The 26,976-nt window shown below is 38.0% G+C and overlaps 1 protein-coding gene across 5 annotated transcripts in view; it reads left to right on the forward strand.

Moving 5' to 3' along the window:
• Positions 1-26,976, forward strand: part of LOC136686356 (neural cell adhesion molecule 2-like) — a 463,525-nt gene that overhangs the window by 431,132 nt on the left and 5,417 nt on the right. For 3 of the 5 annotated variants that reach the window (XM_066660073.1, XM_066660071.1, XM_066660074.1), the window contains exons 15-16: positions 5,625-5,799; positions 18,126-18,333. In XM_066660073.1, coding sequence (XP_066516170.1) covers positions 5,625-5,799; positions 18,126-18,333 — 383 coding nt within the window. The remainder of the gene's footprint in view (positions 1-5,624; positions 5,800-18,125; positions 18,334-26,976) is intronic. The other 2 variants (XM_066660072.1, XM_066660075.1) reach the window with 1 other exon arrangement.

A 26,976-nucleotide genomic window follows, 5' to 3' on the forward strand; every position in this document is an offset into this window, starting at 1 on the left:
ACTGGATTAATGTTGAGAGTCTTGTTCATCATCAGTCTGGAGGCCAGCTGCCTAATATTCTGATGTCTTCACATAGAATCCACTGCACTGGCACATCTGAGATGTTTAAGCCCCACATGGGGTGCCAGACAAGGTGGTGGGTTCTTCTGTAAAACACAAAAAGTAAAAAGGTTAACCATTTCCTTTGCTCTGTTAGTAATTCATTAAGCTTTAAATCTTAATGTGTGTTTCAAATGCTAGACATGAATTTATTGACATATGATACTTGGAGAAATGTATCTTATATAGTTAGTAACAGGAATCATATCATGGATAGGGGCGGCACGGTGGTGCAACAGCTCCAGGGGCCTGGAGCTTGTGGGATCGATTCCCGCTCCGGGTGACTGTCTGTGAGGAGTTGGTGTGTTCTCCCCCTGTCCGTGTGGGTTTTCTCCGGGTGCTCCGGTTTCCTCCCACAGTCCAAAAACACGTTGGTAGGTGGATTGGTGACTTCAAAGTGTCCGTAGGTGTGAGTGAATGTGTGTGTGTGAGAGTCTGTGTTGCCCTGTGAAGGACTGGCGCTCCCTCCAGGGTGTATTCCTGCCTTGCACCCAATGATTCCAGGTAGGCTCTGGACCCACCGCGACCCTGAACTGGATAAGGGTTACAGATAATGAATGAATGAATGAATATCATGGATACATACACTGTACCTATTACTGTTGAGGGACAGGTTTTTAAGTCACCTTCACACTTGTTTTAATGTGACGACAAAGCCCACTTTGATTTTGATTGGAAGTTATTTCGATTCATATCTCCTCTTTTACTAACTTGTAACTTTATCAGTGGGGAGCCTATACCTATTGATAACCAACGGAGCACACACTTATAGTTAATAGCAATTAGTATCTCACATTTTCACACATCCTGAATATGCAGAATGGGCATGCCACTGATGATTCTAGCGTAGATTAAAACAAATAAAGACTGTAAATGCTAAGATATCATTCACTGCCAGCTAATAGTCCCTCATGTTCAAGAATAGCATCTGGTTTAAATACACTGTAATATTTCATTCAATTCTACATTACCTTATTGATTTTCACTTCTGTATTACATAGTTTAAAAGAAAATATTTAAAAAAAATTTAATCATATATTAACCATTACTACACTAAGTCACTCTCACTGACTTGCCCAAAGGCATTACTGGTGAAAGTGGTCAAGGACTTTTGAATAAAGTTTGACTGATTCAACCAATTGAGTGACTTTGGGAAATGGGGTGTGGCTCTGATTTTAAATGTACCTTTGTGGCACATTTATATTATCAACTTTTGTGTATTTGGGGTACTTTTAAAAGTGACCCTCATTTACAGTGTAGCCAAGGAAGATACATGCTACAATGAGGCTCGTTTTCTTATGCTCATTATTATGCAGCATTGTAAAATCTGATGTTGTTTAGAAAATATATGTATTTAAAATAGATTGTTCATGTATGTATGACATGTATTTCTGATAATACATGAATTTACTATGTATTATATATTTATTTTACTGCCATATATTTAGCTTATGTGATTGAGGTAAACACACATTATGATTATATCTGTTTTTTATAAAACTTTTCCATATGGGCATTTACTTGCCCATACATCTTAATTTGGAATTGATTGTGAATGCATTGATGTCTTCATGACAAACAAATGAACTGTAGTGTATACACACTCTGTCCTGCAGGAAGCAGATATGCCAGTTTGCACTGACATTGACAGCTGTATCATTCACACTGGGTCGTGTGTGTTAATCTCTGTGGTGGTATTAGAAAAAACTAGATGGAATTTCTGTTGCTGCACTGATTCCCATCTGCCTCCAGTGCTTTGCTACAGTGTGGGTGGCAGAATACTTAATACTCCCTGGGAATTTTACTGCTGTATCTTCCTGCACTTTCCATAGTCGATGAGTTAGTGGGATGTTTAAGGACACAGGCTTGAGCTTCATTTGCTTAAAGAAAAAGGCAGACATTAAAGAGTAAGAAGAAGTGCTTTGAAGTTCCTCCATTCTCCGCAGAGCAGCCACAGGGGGCTATTCCATGAGATTCTTTAACTCCAGCGGAGAAGGAAAGAGGAGAGTTGGGCTCTGAGTTTGCCTTGCTCTTCTGTGTATGAGGCACTGTGTATTGCTCACACATGCTTAATCACTATCAATGTGTGTGTGTGTGTTTATCTTTCACTCACTGGCCACTCTCTCAGCTCCACTGACAGTACAGTAGCAATTGTATTTCTATAATTACAGTCTGTAATCCATTTGTTGTTATTTTGTTTGTCCTCTTTCAACCTTTTCTTCAGTTGTCAGGTCCCCCACCGGTCTACCATGGAGCAGGCTAGATTTGGCTTGTGGATCATTCTCAGCTCTGGCACTGACATGGTATTGATGTGTTAGCGTGTGTTGTGCTGGAATCAGTGAGTGGATCAGACAAGGCAGTGCTGCTCGTCTGCCAACATGTACTGGTGCAACACACTAACATCACCACCACCACCAACTGTAGAAATACAAAGTGCTCCTGTATGGTCAGTGGAACTGAGAGAATGACTTCACATGTCTCAATGGAAATATATATGATAATCATCCCCCTTCCAGCTTCGTAGCATTGCGTTTTTAAGGTAAACTGAGCTAGTGGGTAAAAGTGGCACTTTAGTTTTTTTTTTGTTTTTTTTTTTCTATTTACCAACTCATTGCCTTAAAATGAAATTTACATTTTTGTTAATATTTTGAATGAGTGATAAAAAGGATAATAGGTAATAATGGTATTTAATGTTTTTGTCATGTTTACCTTATGTGCCAATATTTGTGGAAGGCATGTCTATTTTCTTGTTGGCTTCAGTTATTACTAAAGAGATTAGAAATCTCCACTGAATACTGTTAGGTCCTCTTGGTAACAGTCATGAACAGATATCATAAAACCATAATTCTACAATCTTTGATACTGATAGATGGCAAATTTAAGTCGCACAGTTCCAGTTCCCTGGAACATAAAATATAGGCACCTGGATGTTTATTTGGTTCAGTTTCTTAATGTTTGTCACGCCCTCGTCATGTCTGTTTTTCCGGCCATGTGCTGAGAGCGAGCACATGGCTATGTTTGTTGTTGTTTTTTGTCTCCGCCTTTGTTCCGCCTCCTCGTTCGTCACCCTTGTTCTGTTTCAGGTGTGTCTCGTCTGTTCGTGTATTTAAGTCCCCTTCCCTCACTTCCTGTTGTCGAACATTTCACCTTTGTTTTGATCTTTCCCAGTCATGTTGTTTCTCCTTTGTCCTATGTCTAGTCAGTGGTGTTATCTAGTCTGTCTGTCTCCACAGTTTCTCCGTGATTGTTTTCCTAGTCGTTGTTTCATGTCATAGTTTCTTTTCCTCTGTCGTTATTTTGTTAACTCTTTAGTCTGTCAGTCCCGTTTGCCCTGTTTAGCTCCCCATGTTTAGTTTAGCCTGCTTGGCCCCCTGTTTGTTTTCGTTCTGTTAAAGTCTCTTTGTTTTGTTATATTTCTTTATTAAAAGTACTGTGTTTTAGAGAGTGCGTCCGCCTCCGTCCCTACGAGCCTGACAATGTTAGACAGAACAGTACACTTTTAACTTTAAAGGTGCTACAAAGGGTTCTTTGAACAATGTCATAAAGAACCATGTTTGTTAAAGAGATGTGTGAGTGTACAAAGTTTAAGCAAAATGGTTCTTTATGGAACCAAAAGTGTTTTTTTTTTCCTGTGGTATCACTCAGAGAACCCTTTGTAGCACCTTTGTTTTTAATAGAGTAAGAGAGCTTATATGTTCCTTTTATTCAAGCTACCAAAAACACACTAGGTGCTAGGTCGGACTGGCGACTCAAAAGTGTCTGTAGGTGTGAGTGAATGTGTGTGTGTTTTGCCCTGTGAAGGACTGGCACCCCCTCCAGCGTGTATTCCTGCCTTGTGCCCAATGATTCCGGGTAGGCTTCGGACCCACCACGACCCTGAACTGGATAAGCGGTTACAGACAATGACTGAATGAATAAACTTTTATGATGGATGGTTGAGGTGCTTTATTGAAAACACACAGATACATTCTATGCACCGTCTGAATTAAGCTTTTTCAGAGTCACCATTTTGTCTATCTGGACCTGTGAGTGTGTCACAGATGTATTTTCACCCCCGTTCAGGCATTTCTATGCTCTCTGTAGACCTGCCGGATTGATGGGAAATAATACAATTGTAGATGAAAGTGTCCAGGGAGAAACAGGTCTGTGTTCATAATCGAGGCTCTTTGAAGGTTGTTCACAGCCAAACAAGGATAAAAGAAGAGCTTCTGCCACACCACAGCCAATTCATACCATACCATTCACCCTGTATATCTACCATCCTCAGAAAGACTAGCACTTATCAGGCTTACCCCTACTGTCGAAGCACTTAGAACTCTGTATAATGTCATTTTTTATTTACTTATTCATTTATTTATTTATTAGCTAAAATTTGGTTTTAAATATATTATTCAGGATTAAGTTCAAGATATGTGGAAAAACTAGCTAGCTTAACTTGTGACATTTATGAACAGTTTTCTGGTCATTTAGCAATTACCATTAAAGGAGATTGTTTTCTAGACGCTAAGCTCCAGCATCCCATTTATGATATACATTTGATTTTTATTTGTTCTGGAGTTACAAATGAATATCTTTATGTATGGATGTATGTATTATTTTTAATAATGCCGTTGGAGTGTTGTTGTTGTTGTTGTTGTTGTTTCAAAAGTATTAAGAGGAAAACAATTAAAATTGTTAATGGGACACTAGGTGGTATTTTTACTTTAATGTTTTGGCCTCTGACATTATTACTACAGGCTCAGCACAGCAGAGACAAGCACTATGTAACCTTGATTTTAGGACAGTGCTGTAAAATTAATTGCACTCTGCATCTGTAAGGGAAAGCTCAGGAAAAGAAAATACCAAATCTTACCTAGTATTCCTTTAAATACTTTATTTTATCATTATTATGCACAATAGATTAGGATATTGGAGTACGTACAATGAAGGCAAACATACAATAATTATCAAAATAGGGTAGGGAATGTACCAAAAAAGCCCAAGGGCACTTGCAATAGGCTCTTCCCCAATTAATTGAACTTGAGTTAGATACATTTTTGGTTTAGCTAAATATTTAATTCACTGTGAGAATAATATAATAATCATATTTATAGATTTTTAAGTTTCCATAATTAGGTAATGAAATTTTACAAATAATCAGTTCTCCTTCCAGAGAAGACTTTTAGGCACAAAACTAGACACGTTGTTCTTTTAAATATACGTTTACACTGTTTGTACATTTAAGAATAATGTACTGGTACCGTACCTTGAATTTAGAGCCCAAAAAAGGCCACAAGTCAATCTCTGTAGAAAAATTTCACAACAAACCAATCTAAATTAATTTGTGTTAATGATGGAATCATGCAGAAATGTGGAAAAATTTACTGAATACCTCTTTAAAAAAAATTTTTTTGCTCTTGAAGTTTTTAAAGTATTGGAGAATTTATCTATTGAAATGTTTAGAATCCCAGACATTCTTAGTTAAAATGTACATATAGTTGGTCTTAATATAATTGATGTTATCTATCTCTACACATGCTCTACAGGACAAAGAGGAGCAGTGGATGACTAAACTGGTTCCAGGGATGAATGACTTCACCATCCTTCAGCCACTCCAGTGGAACACCCGCTACAACGTGGAGATCACAGCTCGCAATGTCAAAGGCCTGTCAGAGCCCACTTTCTTCCAGTTTCTCATGCCTCAGAAACCAGATATTACAGGTATGTGTTATTATGATGTTCTCATGTACTCATTACAAGAGATCAGACTCTGATCTGACTAGCAAAAAAATCATACAAAACAGTGTTGATTGTCAGTATTGATAATCACAAACTGCTGAAGTTGTGCGTTATAAATGATATTTCAGACAGTTTCCTTCAGTGATGGTACTAATACAGCATGGCCATAGCTGGATATTAATGTTTCATTTCGGCCAGAGACACATGAAAACATCGTACAAGACTTTTTAAAGGAACGCTGTAATATTTGGTATTTGTGCTCCTCTGCTACCCCTACATTTGCAGAGTGGAATTGACTTTTACAGCACTGTTATGTAATTAAGGCAGACAGTGCTGTGACAGAAGCTCAATTCATCCTATTACAGACCAGTGAGGCATCAAAATGATCCTGATGCTGTAATTGTAAAGTAAAAATACTACCTAGTGTGTTCCTTTAGGTTAAATTACAACTAGGCAGTAGTTGACATCTTGTCAGCATTAGTCTTTACACCTTAAATGGTCCAAGAAAATGTGCCAGGATGTAACTGTGACTCCAGTGCTTCCTAATTTAACGTGGACTGACACATATGGATTGGAAGGAAATTTCATCTTTTTGAAACTACACATTCCTAAAGGACACATTTTGGAAATGATTTAAAGGGCTCCCCCTACAGCTGCAGAGTGTAATTCACTTTTACAGCACTGTCCTTTAATCTTGGGGGAGTGTGAGGGGTGGTCTCCTACCACCCCTCCACAAGATACGTAGTGCAGTTTCTGCAGTGCTGAGCCTAAAATAGCAACAACAGAGGCTCTGTTCTCCTTATTACAGGTCAGTGGAGCATCATAGTGATTTTGAAGCTGTATTTTTAAGGTAAAAATACTACCTTCATGTTCCTTTAATGCAATTAAATATTAAAGCACTGGAGATGATTAATGTGATTAAAATTGATGATAAAAAATATGTTGACATCAGGTTTTTTTTTAGTGCTTCCATTTGTAAAATCAAGCAATCTTTTGTGGAACTGCTTCACATATCTTAGGAAAATATATGTTAGGATCACATAATATACATTAAAACATAAAACTCTGCTCACAGGAAGTAGCATTTGAAAGTTATGTTGCCTTTATTATTGCTTTCTTGCATTGCATTTTATTTTTATTTTTTTAGAGTATCTTTAATCTTTGTGGGTTTTTCTTTATTTTCTTTCTTGTGGGATGCATGTCTAGCTCCTAACTTCTCACAGTCTGAAAAAAGGTATCAGTGGGACTCAGGGTCCACAGAGATTCAATTCCTCCAGTGCATATCTAACCCCCACCTCCACATCTAGACTCAATTCAAGAGAGTGATCAAATGTAGCCGGGTACATTAGTTGGCTTTGCAGATGCCGTTTGAAGAGGATATCTCTCTTCATGCTTTTGAATCACTAAAGATAAATCTTGGGCTCAGATGCCCTGAACCTGGGGTCACAGATCAGCCCTGAGGGACATGCAGACCTACATGTAAAGAAATTAATAGGCTCACACACAGGGGCTGAAAAATCTACCTTTTTGTCTGCAGTATTGATATCAGTGGAAGTTGTAGGATACACATGGATGTCGAGCCAATCAGATGGCATTATTCACTGTGGTCATTGTTTCAAACATGTCTGCCGTTCCATCAATTAGAAGGCGAAATGTAAAAGTGTTTTCTGTGGAACCATGAGAGAGCTGTTGCAAAAGCTGGTTTGTATGCATACATATATACCGATTAATCATAACTTTATGACCACCTCCATGTTCCACAGTTCCACTGACCGTACAGGAACACTTAGAAGTTTTACAATTACAGACTATACTTTTTTTTATATTTGTTGCTCTGTATACTTCATTTTATTAATAATAATAATATTAATAATAGCCCCGTGAAGGACTGGCGCCCCCTCCAGGGTGTATTCCTGCCTTGCGTGTTTTACGGCCTAGAACCCATTGATTCCAGGTAGGCTCTGGATCAACCGCGACAATAATATAATAATAATAAATGGCATTTTTAAAATGCTATTCAGTAACCCAAAGACGCTGTTTACAATGAGATGAACATGTAAAGACAATCACATCCAACAATCAAACAAAACAAGAGGAAAAATTAACGCCACATAACGCTATGAAACAAGAACAAGAGTAAAAGCATCAAAATGGGAAAGAGAAGGATGGATTTTAGCAGTGTTGCAAAGGTGAAAGAATGAGGGATTTATGATGAAACTAACATGGGAATGAAACGTGAGTGCAGTGTCAAGGGTGACACCAAGATTTTCCCACTTTCACCCTGTTATTTAAAGGTAAGGACCCACACAGGACCACCACAGAGCAGGTATTATTGGTGGTGGATCATTCTCAACTCTGTAATAAAACTGATGTGGTGATGATGTGTTGGTGTGTGTTGGATGGTATGAGTGGATCAGACACAGCAGTGCTGCTGGAGTTTTTAAACACTGTATCCACTCACTCTCCTCTCTGTTACGGTCCACCTTGTAGATGGAACGTCAGAAACAGAAACATCTGTTGCTGCACAGTTTGTGTGGTCAGCCTCTAGTCCCTCAACTGTGGACACGGGATATTTTTGGTTGGTAGGCTATTTTCAGTTCAGCGGTGATGCTGAGGGCTTTAAAAACTCAAGCAGCACTGCTGTGTTTCATCCTCTCATAACAACACAACACATACTATCACACCACCACATCAGTGTCACTGCAGCACTAAGAATCATCTACCTCCAAAAGAAAACCATACTTGCTCTGTGGTGGTCCTGTGGGGGTCCTGACCTTTGAAGAACAGGGTGAAGTGGGGATAAGAAAGTATGCAGAGAAACGGGTGCATTACATTCTGTAACTGTAAAACTGCAAAGTGCTCCTGTATGGTCAGTGGGGCTGATAAAATGAACAATGAGTTTAGATACAGGGTAGTTGTTCCTAATCCAGTGATAGTCCAGTGTGTGTGTATTTTAAGGAGCAAATCCAAGCTTGTAATGGCCCGTATGTTTCACAGGGCTCAAATAAACTATTTGTTTAAAGGGTCTCCTTATCACTCGATGGCAGCTTTGTTTTGTGACAGGTACTTTTCAAAAGATCAAACCTGGGCTTGGCTCGAAAAGCCCAGCTGTCGGTAGATGCATTAAATTGTGACAAGGTCAATTGCGAAGCTGGGCTTTCTAAAAGCCAGGATCTGACACAGTGACAGTCTATCTCCTAGGATCAGTCACACTGGATGGTAATGTCAGCAGGTTAAAATAGAGCTTCAGCAGATAAAACAGAGGCAAAAATATATTAAAATTCCCTACCTGTGCTGCTGGCACAAAACATTCGGTGCCAGGTCTCACCCAGAAAGAAGAAAAAAGGTTATTTATAAATTTTAAATTTTATTGGAAACATTAAGATGTGTGTCATTATACATTAAGCACAAATGCTCATTTGCATAATTTATGTTTTGGCCCCATATAATAATTGAATTTAGTTATGTTAGAAACACATATTTAAATGATTTTTTTTTATTGTGAGCTTTTATATTGCATACACAGATTGTATAATGCCTACAGAGAAGTATGAAATGAAATGGGACACACTAAAATCAATGTTCCACTCAATGCCAGCTGTTGAATAGAGGGGTATAAACCCTCTGAGCTGTGGATCAGTGGAATTATGTCCTCTTGAGGAATCAAGCACCTTGCCAATGTGGAATTTGTGATCTAAACCTGACCTCATAAATGCTCTTGTGGCTAGGTGCAATCAAATCTTCACAGAAATTTTCCAGCATCTAGCAGATATCCTTTGACAAGCCTTAGCCATAGCCTTAAATTCAGAGAAATGTTGAATGAGGTGTCCAGAGTTGTTTGGACGCAGAGTATATATATTCTTTGCTCCGCTTTGTGTCGCCTCACTTTAGCAATGCAAATGTGAGGTTTAGACTGTAGTCTTCTGTTGAGGAAAGCTATGAAGAATTCTGCTGCATGCAGTGGTGTCATTTTTCCACATGGCCCTTGATGCATTATGTATCCAACTCTGATGTGATATCTGCCAGCTTTTTCTTTTTTTTTTCCTTTTTCCCCCCAGTAGATCGTTCTATTTCTCCAATTTGCTTCTCATTTCCTGAAGCTCCTGTCAGTCTTGCATTTGGGTTAAACAGAATTTGTACTTTTCATTCACTATTCAGTAGGATTCTTTTGATCTTTGTGGGAGTTATGGCCTTTTTGTTTGTTTGTTTGCTTATTAATGAGTTTTTTTGGTAATTATCTCTAACATATGTAAATATAACAAAATAGTAGATAATATTTATTGTTTTTTCAGTCATAATTTACTCACAATTTTCAAATACCGGAAAAGAGGAAAGAAAGGGGAAAAAAGAATGAAGAGATTCCATTTGATATAACAATGGCCTTTAATTTTCAAAATCTATAAACACAGATTATGGCATACTGATAAACACAAGCTATTTCACGATGGCATGAAAACAATCAGGTTTGTGCGTGTACCTTATTTACATAGCAAATGCCCTAGTTTGCACCAGTTTACATAAAATTTCAACAAAGCATTCATACAGACAATAAGCAGAAAACATTCATCACCTCATGAGCCAATAGTTGTTAATGGATTTTGGAAGCTCCTTTTATTGACCTGGGCCCAGTTTTCCAAAGATATCTTAGTGTTAAGATCATATTAACAGGGAAAAAGAGTGTGATTCTCACTCTGCCACTTAAGAATCTCCTTTGCTCTAAGACGCTGTGGGAAACCCAGCCCAGAGCTTTAACAGATTAAAAAAATAATAATAAAATTAATTAATTTATTCATTCATTCATTCATTCATTGTCTGTAGCTGCTTATCCAATTCAGGGTCGCAGTGGATCCGGAGCCTACCCGGAATCACTGGACGCAAGACAGAAAAACACCCTCTAGTGGGTGCCAGTCTTTTGCAGGGTCACCATTTTGAGTCACCATTCCACCTACCACCTGTGTCTTTGTACCACGAAGCACCCGGAGGAAATCCACGTGGGCACGGGGAGAACACATCAAACTCCTCACAAACAGTCACCCGGAGCGGGACTTAAACCCACAACCTCCAGATCCAGATGAATGTTTCACATATCGCCCAAGTTTAGAATTATACAAAAAAACTCAAAATTTCAAAATGGGTTCCTAAGGGCTTTATGTGGGCCTGGGCAAAAATGCATGGGCACAATTATTCCTCCTAAAATTCAAACCTTAGGGGTATGAAGGAATTGATTTTGTCACTGGTTTCGGTTTTGGCAGAGTCAGCGCACTGATGTTGTGGGGATGAGTGGTGTTGTGCACTTTGCACAGCATCACATGCTCGTATTGCATTCCCATCATGTTTGCTTGGACTCCAGCTCTGAATGTGATATGAAGGAATGTATGTATGTACAGAAAAGTAAAAAAGTAGACTGTGTGACTGCGACACTAGCTGCTGCGCCACCATAAAGCCTACAAAATTCAATTAAAACAATTCAAAATAGTAAAAATGTGAAATATATAAAATGAACCCTTTTCATATGATGCGGTGATTGAAAACTATTATTGATGGGTTGATCTATACAAGGAAAGTTTTGTATTTTGAGAAAAGTACTTGTAATAATATCACAGCCACACAACCCGAGGGGATTTGCGTCCTGGGTTCAGATTTCGCCTTAGGTTAGGGTTAGGTTTAGGAGTTCTTCCTCTTTAGTACAGTGGTCTCTAATGGCACAGGTATTAACACTGCCATTACCTTTTTAATTTTTACTATTCCTATCAATTTAATATATTGATCATTTTTTTAAATTATTACAGTATTTATTCACATAAAGTGTACCAGACATGAGTTTTATCATACTGGTATGCTATCTATAAGACCAATTAATAAAGCAGTATTTGCATCTTATTGTCTTAATCTTAATTAAATATTTAAATAAATATAAATATACATAATTAAATAATATCTTCAAAAATGTCATTGAGCCACATCAGATGCTTAAATATACAAGTGACATCAAAAGTATGCTGCAGTTCAGAATATTATATTATTATTGTTAGGCCTCTGGCGTAATGTATATCTTCAAGTGTGGCCATTGGATAAAAATATAGAATAGGCTTTGTAATATACACTTCCCAAAAAATATTAAAGGGGGCGGGGCACTAAAATAACACATCCTAGATCTCAATAAATGAAATATTCCAGTTGAAAATCTTCATTCATTACGTAGTGGAATGTGTTGAGAACAAAATAACATAAAAAAGATCAATGTAAATCAAAATTATCCCATGGAGGTCTGGATTTGGAATCTTACACAAAATAAAAGTGGAAAATCAAATCACAGGCTGATCCAACTTCAGTGGAAATTCCTCAAGACAAGTTAAAATGAGACTCAGTTGTGTATGTGGCCTCCATGTGTCTGCATGAACTCCCTACAACGCCTGGGCATGCTCCAGATGTGGTGGCGGATATTCTCCTGAGAGATGTCCTCCCAAACCTGGATTAAAGAATCAGTCAACTCCTGGACAGTCTGTAGTGCAAAGTGGTGTTCACGGATGATGTTCCAGGTGTGCTCGATTGGATTCAGGTGTGGGGAAGTGGCAGGCCAGTCCAGAGCATGAATGCCTTCATCATGCAGGAACTGGTGACACACTTCAGCCACATGAGGCCTAGCATTGTCATGCATCAGAAGAAACCCAGGGCCCACTGTACCAGCATATGGTCTTACAATGTGCTCACATGTGCTCATTGTGAACCTGCTCTCATCCATGAAGAGCACAGGGCCCAAATGGTGAATCTGCCAATCTCTCTGGCAAATGCCAATCGCCCTGCACGGTGTTGGGCTGTAAGCACAAGCCCCACTTGTGGACGTCGGGCCCTCATGCCACTCATGGAGTCTGTTTCTGACAATTTGTGCAGAAACATGAGTATTATTGGCCTGCTGGAGGTCATTTTGCAGGGCTCTGGCACTGCCCCTCCTGTACCTCCTTGCACCAAGAAGGAGCTAACTTCTGTGGGTTGTAGACACCGCCTGATGCTGCTTCTAGGGGTGCAAGCACTGACAAAATGCAAAAGTGACCACAACATCAGCCAGAAAGGATGAGAACAGAGAAATGGTCTATGGTCACCACCTGCAGAACCACTCCTTTATAAAGGTTGCTTTTGCCTCTCTTGCTAATTGCCTCTCATTTCTACCTGTTGTCTTTTTCATTTGCACAACAGCAGGCGAAATTGATCCACAGTCTGTATTGCTTCCTAACTGGACAGGTTCATTTCACAGAAGTGTGATTGACTTGGAGTTACATTTTGTTGGTGTTCCCTTTATTTATTTTTAATAAAATAATATATTAATAGCACATGATTCATGTTATTATAGGTCATGAACTGCATAACAACTCCACAGCAAAACGTTCTCACTTTATTACACCTGTATTTTTACACTTGGAATTTAACAGTTGGGTTTTATATAATGTATTTTTAATGAAAACAGTGACAGTGGCATTCCACTGTACCATTAAACTCTCTTTTATTTGAAGTATTGTACCTACTAAAGCTGGACATTACTTTCTCTGCAAATCTATGATCAGATTAACTCGGAAACTCAAAAAAAATTAACTCGGATTAACTCAAAAAAAAATTGTAGAGCTGCTAGTGAGCATTGAGAGGTGAGCAAGGAAGAGTGAGAATCCCTTGCTTTGAAAGCAGTCTACAAATATACACAGACTTGGCTGTGCTAAGATATAATATATTGTGTTGCTTTTTTTCTTTTAAGTGGCAATGTGGGCAATTCCTGCAATACCTACCTACCTATATTTGAATGACAATAATTGTGGAGTCTATCTATTGGCCCATTCATTATGAACTTTCCACAAACTGTATGTGTTTATCTTTGGACAGTGACAATAAGCAGATTAAAAGCTAATTCAGAAAATAAAAAGTCATAAAATATATTCTGTCAATGTTACAATTTAGAGCAAAAATAGTATTTAAGGTTTCTGACATTTAATTTAATGTTGATGTAACATGAAATGATGATGTAAAATATTTAGGAAAACACAGACTCACAAACAAAGCACTATGAAGGTTTTTTTTGTACCTCTACACAAATGATTTTATTTTTCCACTTCAAACATTTTATTTAATCAAACTACAGATAGAATAATACTTTCAAAGAAATCTCTTTAATAGTGCAGTAGTTTATCCTAGACAACTATGAGATCAGATTTTTCAGATGAACTAAACCCTACTCACTCTTTTATCTCTCCTTTATCTCCTTTATATATCTACCATGACCCATGTCTCCTTTTAGTCTCATACTTTTTCTCCTAAAGAATGTAGGAGATTTACCATTATGTCTCTTGAGCCATTGCAGAATAACCTATGAGCAATAAAATATTTCTAAGGCTATGTGTGCCCACCGCTCTGGGTGTGTTCTCACAGCCCCTGGTGTGTGTGTGTGTGTGTGTTCACTTCCACAGATGGGTTAAATGCAGAAGACAAATTTCGTTTGTACATTGTACAATGACAAAAAACTAATTCCAGCAGTGAAACTGAGGTGTTTAACAACTCCACCAGCACTGCTGTGTCTGATCCACTCATACCATCACAACACACATGACAATGTTAGTGTCAGTGCAGCTCTAAGGATTTTTTTTTATAAAGATATGAACAGCTGTACTTTTATTTATTGCTCTGTTTGCAAAAGTCACCACATTGTGACTCTCTGCTGATAAAGCTTTACCTACTTAAGTGCAGCAGTGAGTTTGCCATGATGAGTGCCTACTAGATTTTTTTTCCACACTGTACTGGTGCTTAGCTCTATTTCCTTTAGTGCTTGCTGAGTTGTTGACCAGTCCCTGTGTATTTAATGTCCTTAATCTACTCTTTCCTATCATTTAAGTTGGTTGATGATTACAGCAATCCACCTGGTTGTCTGTAAAATAGTAACCCACACATTAAGTCCATAATAATGCTGTTATTAATGGTCATTGTGTGCTATTTAATGGTGCCGCTGCTTCATTTCGACAGCCACTTTATCTGCAGTGAAGGCCACGTAGGTGGGCAATTGTACAATTTACTTGAGTGCTCAATTTTTGGGATTATGTGTGTCTACAGCGACCAGGGGATTTATATTTCTGAACTACTATTCAGCGTTTAATGCCTCTACACCAACAAGAGTAAAATCATACTATCATCAGACAGATTTGATTTAAATAGTAGTAACTGAAATTTATCCCAAATGTAAGTAAAACAATGTTTTTTTCTTTGATGCACAGAGCCAATTAAGGCACAATAAAATGAAAGGAAATGAGGCTACGTAATTACGATCTAATCTCTCTGCATTATCACAGCTCCATTGATTCTTTATTCAAACTCATAAAGCCCCAATGCTAAAAGGCACTTATTTTTTTGTACTAACACCTTATGGGGAAGAAAAGCTTCAAGGAATATGATTTAAAGGCAGCGTTGAAGATTCGTGGGAAGTGCTTTTCTGTCTAGATTGTTTATGGTCAGAAGCTCTGCGTCTTAAGTGCAACGGTATGTTTGGGGGGGGGGGGGGATTGTTGTTTGTACGTGGCTGAAGTTTAACTTGTTTGTTTTAACTTCACTGTTTGAATTACCACAGAAACTCATTTGTAACTCCAGCTGTTTAAATTTGAAGCACTTCTGTGCTTTCTTTCATGCATTTAGCTCTCTCCCAAATTTACAGTCTGTTCTACCTTAAATAATCTGAAACTGCAAAGATAAGTCAAATGTGTTTATGAAGCCCTATTGTCTGTAGGTGCTTAAAAAGAAAAAGAAAAAAAAGTAGAAAGAGAGAAAGAAAACCTAGCATATCTGAAGGAGAACTTTTTTTTTTTCGCGCTTACAGAAATTAGAGCTTCATAAACACATTTGACTGGTTTCCAGCACAAACAGACTGGAGAGCTAGCAAATGGTGAGGAATTTTGTAAAAATGTTTTTGATTGACTCCAGTTTTCATTAATGGTGGTCTTGGATATCTGCTTTCCTTTAACTTTCTTTGCTTTTCCTTTGCCTTCTGTTCCATGGCCCAAACTTATGGCTTTATTCACCTTTGGCCCATACTTGGCATTGTGAACTTGGGCTTGCGTCTGTCTGTTCTATTGACAATACATTAATTTGGGAATTATTAGAGTCATATGTGTGCATCTCATTGCATTTAGCACAGCTTCATACATTATGAATGTCTGCCAAGAATGAACCATTGCAGTTTCACACAGTATACGTACATTATCCCTAATCGTCATCAGCTTACTTCACACAACTGCACGAACAGGTGTTCCTCAGTAAGCAGCAAGCTGTAGTGACAGCCTCTCAAAATTCGCTCTCTGGGCTAATCAGCTGCCATATCGCAAGAATGTTCATAAAGCAAATAATTGTCTAAATCAAACTTAAGTCAACCACTTGCTGCAAAAACAGTGGCTATCACCAAAATTACTTTGAGTATGGCGAACAAACAGGAGACTTTCATTAGTCCAGGAATTTAGTGAGTAAAACCATTGACTTTGCAAGCCTTTGATGCCAGCCATATGTCCTTATGCCTTATCTTGGGTGCATTCAGTTAACCTAAATATATCAACAGTGCTTTGATGCTGTTTGCTGGGTTTAATGCTTGCTTTTTTCCTGCCTTTCCTCTGAGATAAGCATTGCTGGAGACCTTCTGAAATGTAAAATGTCGATTTTATACAACGCTTGTTGACCAAAGTGTGTCATAGTTCACCATCTCCATGGCAAGTCAATTCCGCTTCATCTTCTGTTTACTTGATCCTGGTGAAAGTGTGTTTTAGCCACTTTCAGATAAGATCTTGTTTACGCTTCAGGTCTGTCTGGGTTTTTTTTATTTACTTGTTTATTTATTTTGTCAATTGCTAATACCTGGTGGGAAGGAGCCTTCTCAAGCTAGGCTCAGGTTCCCCATGTTGCACAGATGTTGCAAATGACTTTGATTTCTTTCTCTTGAACCAATATCAAAACATGTTCAATAAGAGCTGCAAAGTCTGACTTCGGATGCAGGCCAAAAAGAGTGTTTGACAGGGTTATGACTTTAAGTAAACACACAGGAAATGAGTCTCTGTTCATGAGTTAATACGTAATAATTATTGGAAGAGCATTTAAGATTTATTCATATTCATGATTTAAAAACAGGGATGGAAAAAGCTTTTGCTTGCTTTTGTTTCTTAAAAGGAAAGCTTTTAAAATGTTTGTACAAGCATCCATGTCAATGGATTAAATTGAACTCAAACAACTATCGGACTCTGCTCACTGAATTCACTGACTTTGTAGTTCTACAGTTACTGTAGTCCAACTGTTTCTCTGTATACTTTCTTATCCCCATTTCACCCTGCTCTTTAATGGTCAGGACTCACAGATGATCACCACAGAGCAAGTATTATATTGATGGTACGTCATTCTCTGCACTGCAGTGACATGTGCTGGTACAAGTGGATCAGACACAGCTGTGCTGCTTGAGTTTTCAAATATTTTGTCCACTCATTGTCTATTATGTTAGACATAACTACTTAGTTTATCCACCTTTTAGATGTAAAGTAAACATTTTAAAAATGATTCATTTTAGAATAATTTTATTTTTCATGCTTGAAAGGTCTTAAGGTGCATATGTAGGTTCCATGTTTGTGTTTAGGGATAAATACCTAATGGTAGGCCAATTCATGCACTTTGTTCACTCCCGGGCCAAAAATGTAGACATTTTCATGAGGACAAATTCCTTGAGTATTTTGCCTTGAGCAATATCAGTAAAATTGTGATACATGTAACAGTAAGAGCATATTAGAAGCTTAATTCCAATGAAGATGGGACCTTGTGTAAAACATAAATAAAAACAGAATACGATGATTTGCAAATCCTTTTCTGTGATGTTCCTTTCAGAGAGTTTTAATAAAGAGCATGAAAGGCAACTATGATGCTGTATGTTCTTCTTGACACCAGTCATAACAAATAATTAAATTTAAAAGTGTTATGGTGATACTTCCTTTAACTTAAATATCTAAGTAGGAGTAGTGGAGATTTACAGTGATTCTGAAGCTGTAATTTTCTGGCAAAAATACTACCCAGTGCCACTTTACCAAACCTATCTTGTATTTATTGCCGTGTAGAATAGTATAGTAGTATAAAAGTTGGGTAGTGTAAACTTCACAATTTAAAAAAAACAAAATCATTATTATTGTTCCATACATTATTATTGTTCCATACATTTTTTTCACGAATTAATGTGAATAAGGGCAAATTATGAATAAATCTAAAAACATACAAGCAGTTCCACAACTAGTGACTATGCTTCTTGTTATGTGTCTCAGCAGACTCCCTGTTCAGTGGCCTGGGACTTGGGGCAGTGGTAGGCCTTGGACTGGCCGGTCTGCTGCTCCTGTTAGTGCTGGTGGACATCAGCTGCTTCTTCCTGCGTCAGTGCGGCCTGCTCATGTGCATCTCCCGAAAACTCTGCAGCAAGAAGACAGCCACCAGCAGCAAAGGCAAGGAGTTGGAGGAGGGCAAGGCAGCCTACCTGTGAGTTCTTCTCAGGATTAATCTCTACCTTTCTGCTATTTTTTTCATTTTTGTTGTGTTGTGAAGTTAACTCAGCTCATCAATCAATCGTAGGGATGGGTCATGTGGTCAGAGTTAAATATAGTGATTCTTAAAGACATCTTAAAGATACAAAGTTTTGTATGTGATTTTTACAAAGAGCTACTGATCATTTTTAGCATATTTACAGATAAAGGCATATGCAGTGTTAATAATATTGCCCAAGGTTTGTTACTAGTGTAGTGTGGTGTTTCTAAGTGAACTGGTAATCAAACCTTAGCTGGCCATGAGGAGGGCAGCAATGCTAACCAAACTGCTTTATTATCCACTGGGTTTTTAGAAGGTTTGTGTTAAAAAATGTAAGTCTTTAATAAGAAAAATTGCAGAATATACTTAGTGGAAAATCAAAAAAGCCAAGACGATATGAGCTGAGGGGATACCATGCAGTGGAAAGTTCTGCATAAAAGATTCCCATAGGGTATGTTCAGTCATGTGGTTCTGACATGTGGTTTTGGTGATGCATGCTTTTCTTTGAGCCCCGTTCCGGGTGACTGAGGTGTTTGGTGTGTTCTCTCCATGTCCGCGTGGGTTTCCTCCGGGTGCTCTGGTTTCCTCCCACGGTCCAAAAAACACACCTTGGTAGGTGGATTGGCAACTCAAAAGTGTCCAAAGGTGTGAGTGTGTGTCAGTGATTCCGGGTAGGCTCTGAATCCACCACTACCCTGAATTGGATAAGCAGTTACAGATAATGAATGTCAGAATTAATGAATGTAATTCTTTGGACAGCGATGATATGTTGGAAGTGATGTTTATGTTATAGATTTTTAGCTAAACTCTAATATTACCTGCTTTTGAGGCAGTCTTTGTCTTCAGATGTCCAAGAATAGTAGTTGTTGGTGGTTCGTACTCCATACAAAGATGCTCCGTAATGACGTTTGTGTTTTTACTATTGTCTTGTGGACTAACTGAGCAACTAAAACATTCAGCACATCTCTTGTCTGTTAACAGTACGTATGTTTACAGTCCTCACAATCCCATCAGCTTTCCATTTAAACCTTAAATGTAATGGCAGGTACCTACTGGCACTTGCTGCACCATTTAAGGTGGATTGGGAAACTGCAGAATAAAATGCGGTTGTGAGAATTGAGTTCTGTTGGTGATATGTTTAAAACAACATTGACAAGAAGCCCAACTAATTTCGAACAAGAAGCTAAAATTCAAATAGGAAGCTGCCTTCAGTCTCTCCCTGACCGCAGAAAAAATGTTGTTGTCTCTTTCTTGTCTCTTTCTCGTTCATGACCAACTTTTGGTACCTGATACAAGTTCTTTTGAGTGACCATAAACAAACAAAAATCGCAGGCTTTATGAAAGCGTTATAGAGTTCCCTGTTGTTCACATAGTGACAAGCAACCTATTAGCATTAGCCTACTACTTTAACATAATAACATCACCAACGATACACAAGAAATTCCTTTTTGAATTGCAACATCAGAAACAGAAACCTTTATGCCCTTGTATGAATCATAATAGCATTGTCAGTTACCTCAAGCCTATTGTAATTTATAGGCTCTAAATGTATTGCAATTTATCGCAGTGGTGATAAAATATTCCCATATCACCCACCCCTATTCATACACAACATCTCGTAAACCCTCACTGTCTTTTCCCGTGTGTCGTTTTCATATACTGTATAGCAATGTATAACACTATTCCTAAAATTTGATGTAAAAGGTGTCACACTAGTGTAACTTGTGTGTATATATGGCTCTGGCCAAAGGATGAGGATCATTGAGAAGTCACATTTGATTGACTGGCAGTATTTAGTATACCCATGGAGAGTGATGGAAAATTAATGAAGGTTTTTGTTAAAGTTAATGGCAAGTTGTGTCAGTCTATTAGTCATCCCTTCACTAAACCATGCAATTATCATGTACAGAAGGTTCATTCTTTTACACGGCCATGCCCATGAAATTCAGACAGCCTGAAGGTGAAAAGTCTCAATTCTTGGAAGGAATTGAATATTCTCTAATGAGGGACATTCGGTCTGAAAGGTCAGTAGTTGTCCTGATTATTTTATTAGAGCACAGAGTGAGAAAGTGGATAAGATTGGCTTTTGATTTTCATCTGCTGGTATGGCTTTTTCACGGAGGTTAGTCCTGGGTGATACACAAGTTTAAAGCAGTATGGAATCATATTTAAGTTTGCATAAATAAAGTAATGAGACTTTTTCACTGAGTATGGCTACTCTAGCTTAAACAATCTCTTGTCTACAAATCTTAATTTGTTGGAATATAGACTAGTCCATTGGCAATGATTGATCTGTAAGCTGGGCGGCACGGTGGCGCAGCAGGTAGTGTCGCAGTCACACAGCTGCAGGGGCCTGGAGGTTGTGGGTTTGATTCCCGCTCCAGGTGACTGTCTGTGAGGAGTTGGTGTGTTCTCCCCGTGTCCGTGTGGGTTTCCTCCGGGTGCTCCAGTTTTCTCCCACCGTCCAAAAAAACACACGTTGGTAGGTGGATTGGCGACTCAAAAGTGTCCGTAGGTGTGAGTGAATGTGTGTGTGTGTGTCTGTGTTGCCCTGTGAAGGACTGGCACCCACTTTTTTTAATATTTATTTGGGCAAAGTTTTATTGCCCATTTAAAGACAAAAACACATACACGCTCATATTAATAAAACAATAATTGTCTTGAAAATCATAATTTATTTGGATCCAAATGTAATAAATATGTTCAAAAAATAATTATTCTGTGAAAAAAAAATACAAACTAATGTCACAAAGAGTGAAGCAAATGTACGCTTTAAAATGTTTTATGCACAGACATCAAAATATTGCTATCGTACAGAACATCAAAATGACCATATGCAATCTGATCATTTCTAAATATTATTTAAAAACTGACAATAATTCTGATATATTTGCATAAACTACGTACCGTTCTGCACTAGATTACATGCAGTATGGAATATGTCCAGGAATGAAACATGCTCAAGTTGACAGAGGAGCTTTTATTGCCCCTTTAAAATGAAGTGGTAATTTAATAAGAGACTGCGAGGTGTAGAGAACAAGCAGGGCAAACAGACACTGACAGCCATCCCCAAAGCTTTGCTAGTAAAGTCCTTATTAGTGAGATTATTGTGCCTTGAGAGAAAAGTAAAGCCTCTTTCTGCACTGCCTCTGGGGTTTGTAGATAAGTGTGAATGCGAGTCTTAGGCTATATGCTGTGTATAAGGCTTTCCTGTCAACAGAGAGGATATGGGATCAGCCTATTCCCATCCATGTGCATCCCTAATGGCATTGTCTCTGTAGCAGCTTCTGCCAGGCTGGGTAATGCCTACTTCTTGATGTGTGTGTGTGTGTGTGAGAGAGAGAGAGAGAGAGAGAGAGTAGGGGTGATGGGTCCAAGGAGCCTATTGTGGAGATGAGAACAGAAGAAGAGAGAATAACTAACCCAGAGGACTGCAGTCCAGTGCACGAACCAAATGAGATAACCCCTCTCACTGAGCCAGAGTAAGCGGCAGAGCTCTTAGGGCAAAAGAAAAATATTTAATTAGCTTTACCTGTATTACCAAACATTTGTAGACACCTCTGTCTGTGATTTCAGCTGTTTAACTGTGCACTTACAGTTTGATTAAAATCAGATGCTCTGAAGCACTTATACATGAATCACCATGTTCACCATTCCCAATGCCTAGTGTTGGAGTGTTGGCTAGAATATTGTGAACCCCCACACCCACTAACTCTAAACTTAACCTGAAGATTTTACCAAACTATTGTTTTCATAGCTCATCTTTAGGTAAATAAGAGACTTTGATTGCAGTGAAACAGCACCACCAGTGGATAGTTGGTCACTTAGTAAACATTCATTAACTAAGTATATGATGAAGCAAATTGTTCTCGGGTTTCCAGTGACAATGTTTTTGTAGGTGTAGTCTTTTAGTAGTTTTAGTTTATTTAAGCAAAGAAATCATGTTGCTCTATTCTTAGAAGCATATCATCAATAAAACTAACCAAACTTTTTAACCAAACACACACACACTTTTGAGTCGCCAATCCACCTACAAACGTGTGTTTTTGGACCATGGGAGGAAACCGGAAAACCCGGAGGAAACCCACACAGACATGGGGAGAACACACCAAAGTCCTCACAGACAATCAACCGGAGTGGGACCACAGGTCTCTGGAGCTGTGTGAGTGTGACATTACCTGCTGCTCCATTGTGCCGCACTTAAAAAAGAAGAATATTTACTTATATTTTCTTTTGTTTATCTTGATCAAAATATCAAATACAAATATGCTCCAAATATACTTGTATGTATAAACTAAGTATACTTAAGTATATATCTTTTTTCTTTATCACTGATAAGTACATAAAATAAATTGAAAGTGTAGGTTAACCATGATTAAGGGTCATTAAGATCAATACCTTTGTTCAGTGATGTTCTTGTAGCTGAATGCCATCAAATTTCAACAACAATGTTACAAAATCTAATGTAAATCCTTGTTAGAAGCCAATAGGCTGTTGACAGACTCCTTATTAACACCCATTCAAGGGAAAAAATAGCAGAAGCTGCTCACACAATTGGCTGCATAGCATACTAACATTTAAAAACACAGTGTGAGGGAGTGAAATTTCAGGATAAATTTGGTACAGCACAGGATACTTTCTTGCATTTGATATTGCACAGAATTTTTTATGAGATGTCCCCAAACCTTTGGCTATGTAATATATGTTTAGTCATACTGTTGATTTGGAAGTTAGTGGTTTTGGTGTATATTGATCGTTTTTTTTTTTGTTTGTTTTTTGTTTTTTTCCTGGTCAGTCATAGCAGTAAAGGACATTCCAGTTCTTTCTCATTGGGTATATTTTTCTGAGTTTATTTCCTTATAATTTGCTCAATGTGACATCCATGACAGTTAATTTGCCTTTTAGATTTGTCATTGAGTTGTGCTGTCAAATGAATACTAGTATGTCTTTCATGCATGTGGCATATTAAAGGACCAGTCACATTAGCATTTTGACAGCAACATTTCGCAAGCTAACTTTCTCTCATTTCACTGAGAAATGCCATAATGAGCAGTTGCCAGACTTCGAGAGTGGGGAAATAAAACTCATTCAAGACTTAAACTTAAGTTTCTAACTGTTATTAAATCGGACACATAAATTCATATTATCATACAATCCCAAGATAACTAGCTGTTTTGACTGAGCAGAAATTCCCTGATAAAGCAACAACAGTGATCCCAAATAAGATTAGTAGTTTTTAGAAAATAAACACTTAGAAAATAGTCAAATACGAAGCAGCTGCAAATGTTTTTGGAGTTGTTTACGTATCAGTTGAAGTGTACCATTATATTTTTAAATTGGTAAATCACAACCAGGGACAAATCAATTACACAGAAACCTACTCATATGCAGCTATTAGAGTACGATCTAATTCTAATCATACACAAGATAAGATGTAAAATATCCTATGCCAATCTATTAGATCTTCACATAGGGCCCACCACACTCTTCCTACCTGCAACCACTAAAATTCCTGTTGAATCCTACACCTCAACACTAAGTTTGCTGTGGCCGTTTATGATTCAATCAGCAACCAGCTATCCTTAACAACTACATATATTCATTGAGCCCAGCCCATGAGTACCCAAACTACCCACTGTATCACTAGCTCTTCACAGGGGTCATCAGGCAGCCACCTCCTCTCGTTGGTGTTTCACTGAATTAAGCCCACAACACCTCCAGAAGGCTCAACAGTGAAGTCATTATGAGTAGGGCTGGCTCAAATAACATTTTTAGGGCTTCTGAGCTTTGGCTGGCATATTCTGTGAATATTCAAATATTCTGCTTCCGACCACTGCTTTAATATCCCTCTCAGTGAAGCTCCACTCGCTAACCTGCTGACTAGCTCGCTAACTAAGGGCACCGTATAAACAGTGTGAGCAGAGGTGCTCTAATTTCAGGCACAAAGCTGACAAAATTAACTGTGGCATTGCCTCAGCACATTAGGCTGTTTTTATATGTAATTTCTACAAAGACTTTCATGTTGATGAGCCTGAATATGGGTGGAGTGGTGCAAGCACTTGAGAGCGTGAATGTGGTGGAGCATTGCCTTTATCGATACCACATTTAATCCAAAAAATGAATGTCCGAATCTCGAAATCAGAAACAGAATACATACCCAATGAACAAATATCTGAGTGCCAAAATACTTGGGTCTCGCTGTATCGTGGTGGAGTTGTTCACTAACTTATGCAGACCACAGAGACAAGTCTGAATACATGTGGAGTGGAGGGTTACCTTTATCGCCAGATTTATTTAAAAATATGAATATCAGAATCTCAAAATTATAAACCGAATTCCAACCCAATGAATACTTGAATATTTAGGGCCACCTCTACTAACTAAACATAGCACAAAGAGTAAGGATATTTGTATTTGATAAATTATGTCTTTGTTCTAACAATGCTACTTGGCAATTAATCTTATACTGTTGGGAAGCCTGTTAATTTCCCTTTTCTGCCAATCCTCTATGCCAATGCCAAACAGCATATTTTGTGTGATGGTGTGGGGCAGCATCTCCCTCACTGGAATGTGGCTTGTCGTCATTGGAGGCACTCTCAATGCAGAGAAATATCAAGATGAAATTCTGCAACCAGTGGAAATCCCATTTCTCTACAGTCTGGGACCTGTCCTCCAAGATGATAACACTCACCCCACCCAGAGCAGAGTTTATCAGAGACTACCTCCAGAATTTGGAGTGGAGAGGATCGAATGGGCTGCCAGCGTCCTGACCTCAACCCCAATGAACACTTGTGGGATCAGCTTGGGCATGCTGTTTGTGCCAGAGTGGCCAACACAGCCACGTTGGCTGATTGTTATAAATGCTGGTTGAAGACCGCAGTGTGTGACCAGGTTGGTGACCAGCATGAGGAGGAGGTGCGAGGCTGTTGTGGCTGTGTATGGTTTTTCCATATGCTACTGTGGCTCCTGTTTATTAAATGAATAAACTGTCAAAGTAACAATATGTCTTGTTTTTTCAAACTTCAATAATCCAGTCCACCAAACGCCAAATGAGTCAATGGCAGAAAAAGCTGTTTGGTATTGGCAGAGAGGATTTGGCAAATTTTTCATATGCGCAACCAACATACTGAGCTCTACTGCTTATCCCACAAAATCCATGTTCCAAATGTGGCACCATTTAAAATAGAAATTAACAGGCTTTCCAATGGTATAAGATTTATTTCCAAGAAGCATTGTTACAGAAAAGAAATAATCTACCAAACACAAATTTCCTTACTTTTTGTGCTATGTTTGCTAAGCAGTTAATAGTTACATTTTGGAACTTGATTAACTGCCAGTGACAGACAATGCAACCTCAAATAATCATTGTATAACTGCCCTTTAATTATGTTATTAACAAACATCTAATAAATAAACATTGATTTCTCCCAACAATTTAAGGTATTATAATTGCCTCTATATTATATTGCTCTCAGCAATTGCTTTTAGCTTTCTTGTATTCGTCTTAAATAAGAAAATTAATTAATTCACATTCTGTTCATTGTCACATAAACAAATCATTGTGAAAGCTAAAAACTTTGAAAGGTATCACCTTAATTGCAATAAAGCTGTTATAATAATGACTGGCCTAGCAAAACAGTACTTTCCTCATACATGAACTTCAGCTTAAGTTTGATTGTCATACATTAATACATTTCTTACAACAGCTGATTACATGCATATAATTTTTGTACCACAAACCCCTTGTGTACAGTTTATTATGATTATAGTGTCACGTGCACGTACAATTTTATATCAGGTCATCTGGACAAAAGTGAATCAGGCTAAACAGCTACTTCACTCCCTGTCTGACCAATAGGAAAGAAAATAAATTTCATGTGACATTTTCATTATTTTTTTTTTACAAATTTTATTTAAATTTTAAAGCATAGTTAAATAATTAAACAACAGTTTTAACTTAACTATGAAAGGATTATATACATTTTAGAAAGATTTGAAGCATTTGCCAAAGCTTTTACTCTATTGTACAACCAACACAGGCATTGTTCTCACTATGCAACTGACATTTTACATACATTAACTGCACCAAAATAGAAGATGTTTTTGTTTCTAGTTTCACACAGAGTGCAAATGTCTCATGTGACAGTAGATGAAGATGTTCACCAATGACCTCAAACTGAAGTTACTTGACTTTTGCTACAAGTTTTCTTGAAGGGGTTGGTTTAAAAAAACACCTTTAGGAGTCTGATAGAACACAAATTTTAAAAAGCTTCATTACCAGGCTCTGTAGGCAGCTATGCCAGTCTGCAATGATATCAGAATGCAGTTACATTTATGCCATCAAATACCTTCAGAAACATCTGAATATATATTATCACCCAATAATATAAGCATATGTTATCACCCACCCTTACAATTTATGTGATATGAAGCTGAATACAGTGTCTTATTCAGCTGTTTTTTTAAACTTTCCAGTTTGACCTTCAGACACGAATGTAATTACTTCACCATTTAAGGTGGAACTGCAAATTAACTAGCTAAACACTGAGACAGCAGTACACTGCTAACAATGTTTTATCGTTTTTATGAAGTAAAAGA

This window comes from Hoplias malabaricus, chromosome 2, assembly GCF_029633855.1.
Source record: "Hoplias malabaricus isolate fHopMal1 chromosome 2, fHopMal1.hap1, whole genome shotgun sequence".
NCBI lineage: Eukaryota > Metazoa > Chordata > Actinopteri > Characiformes > Erythrinidae > Hoplias > Hoplias malabaricus.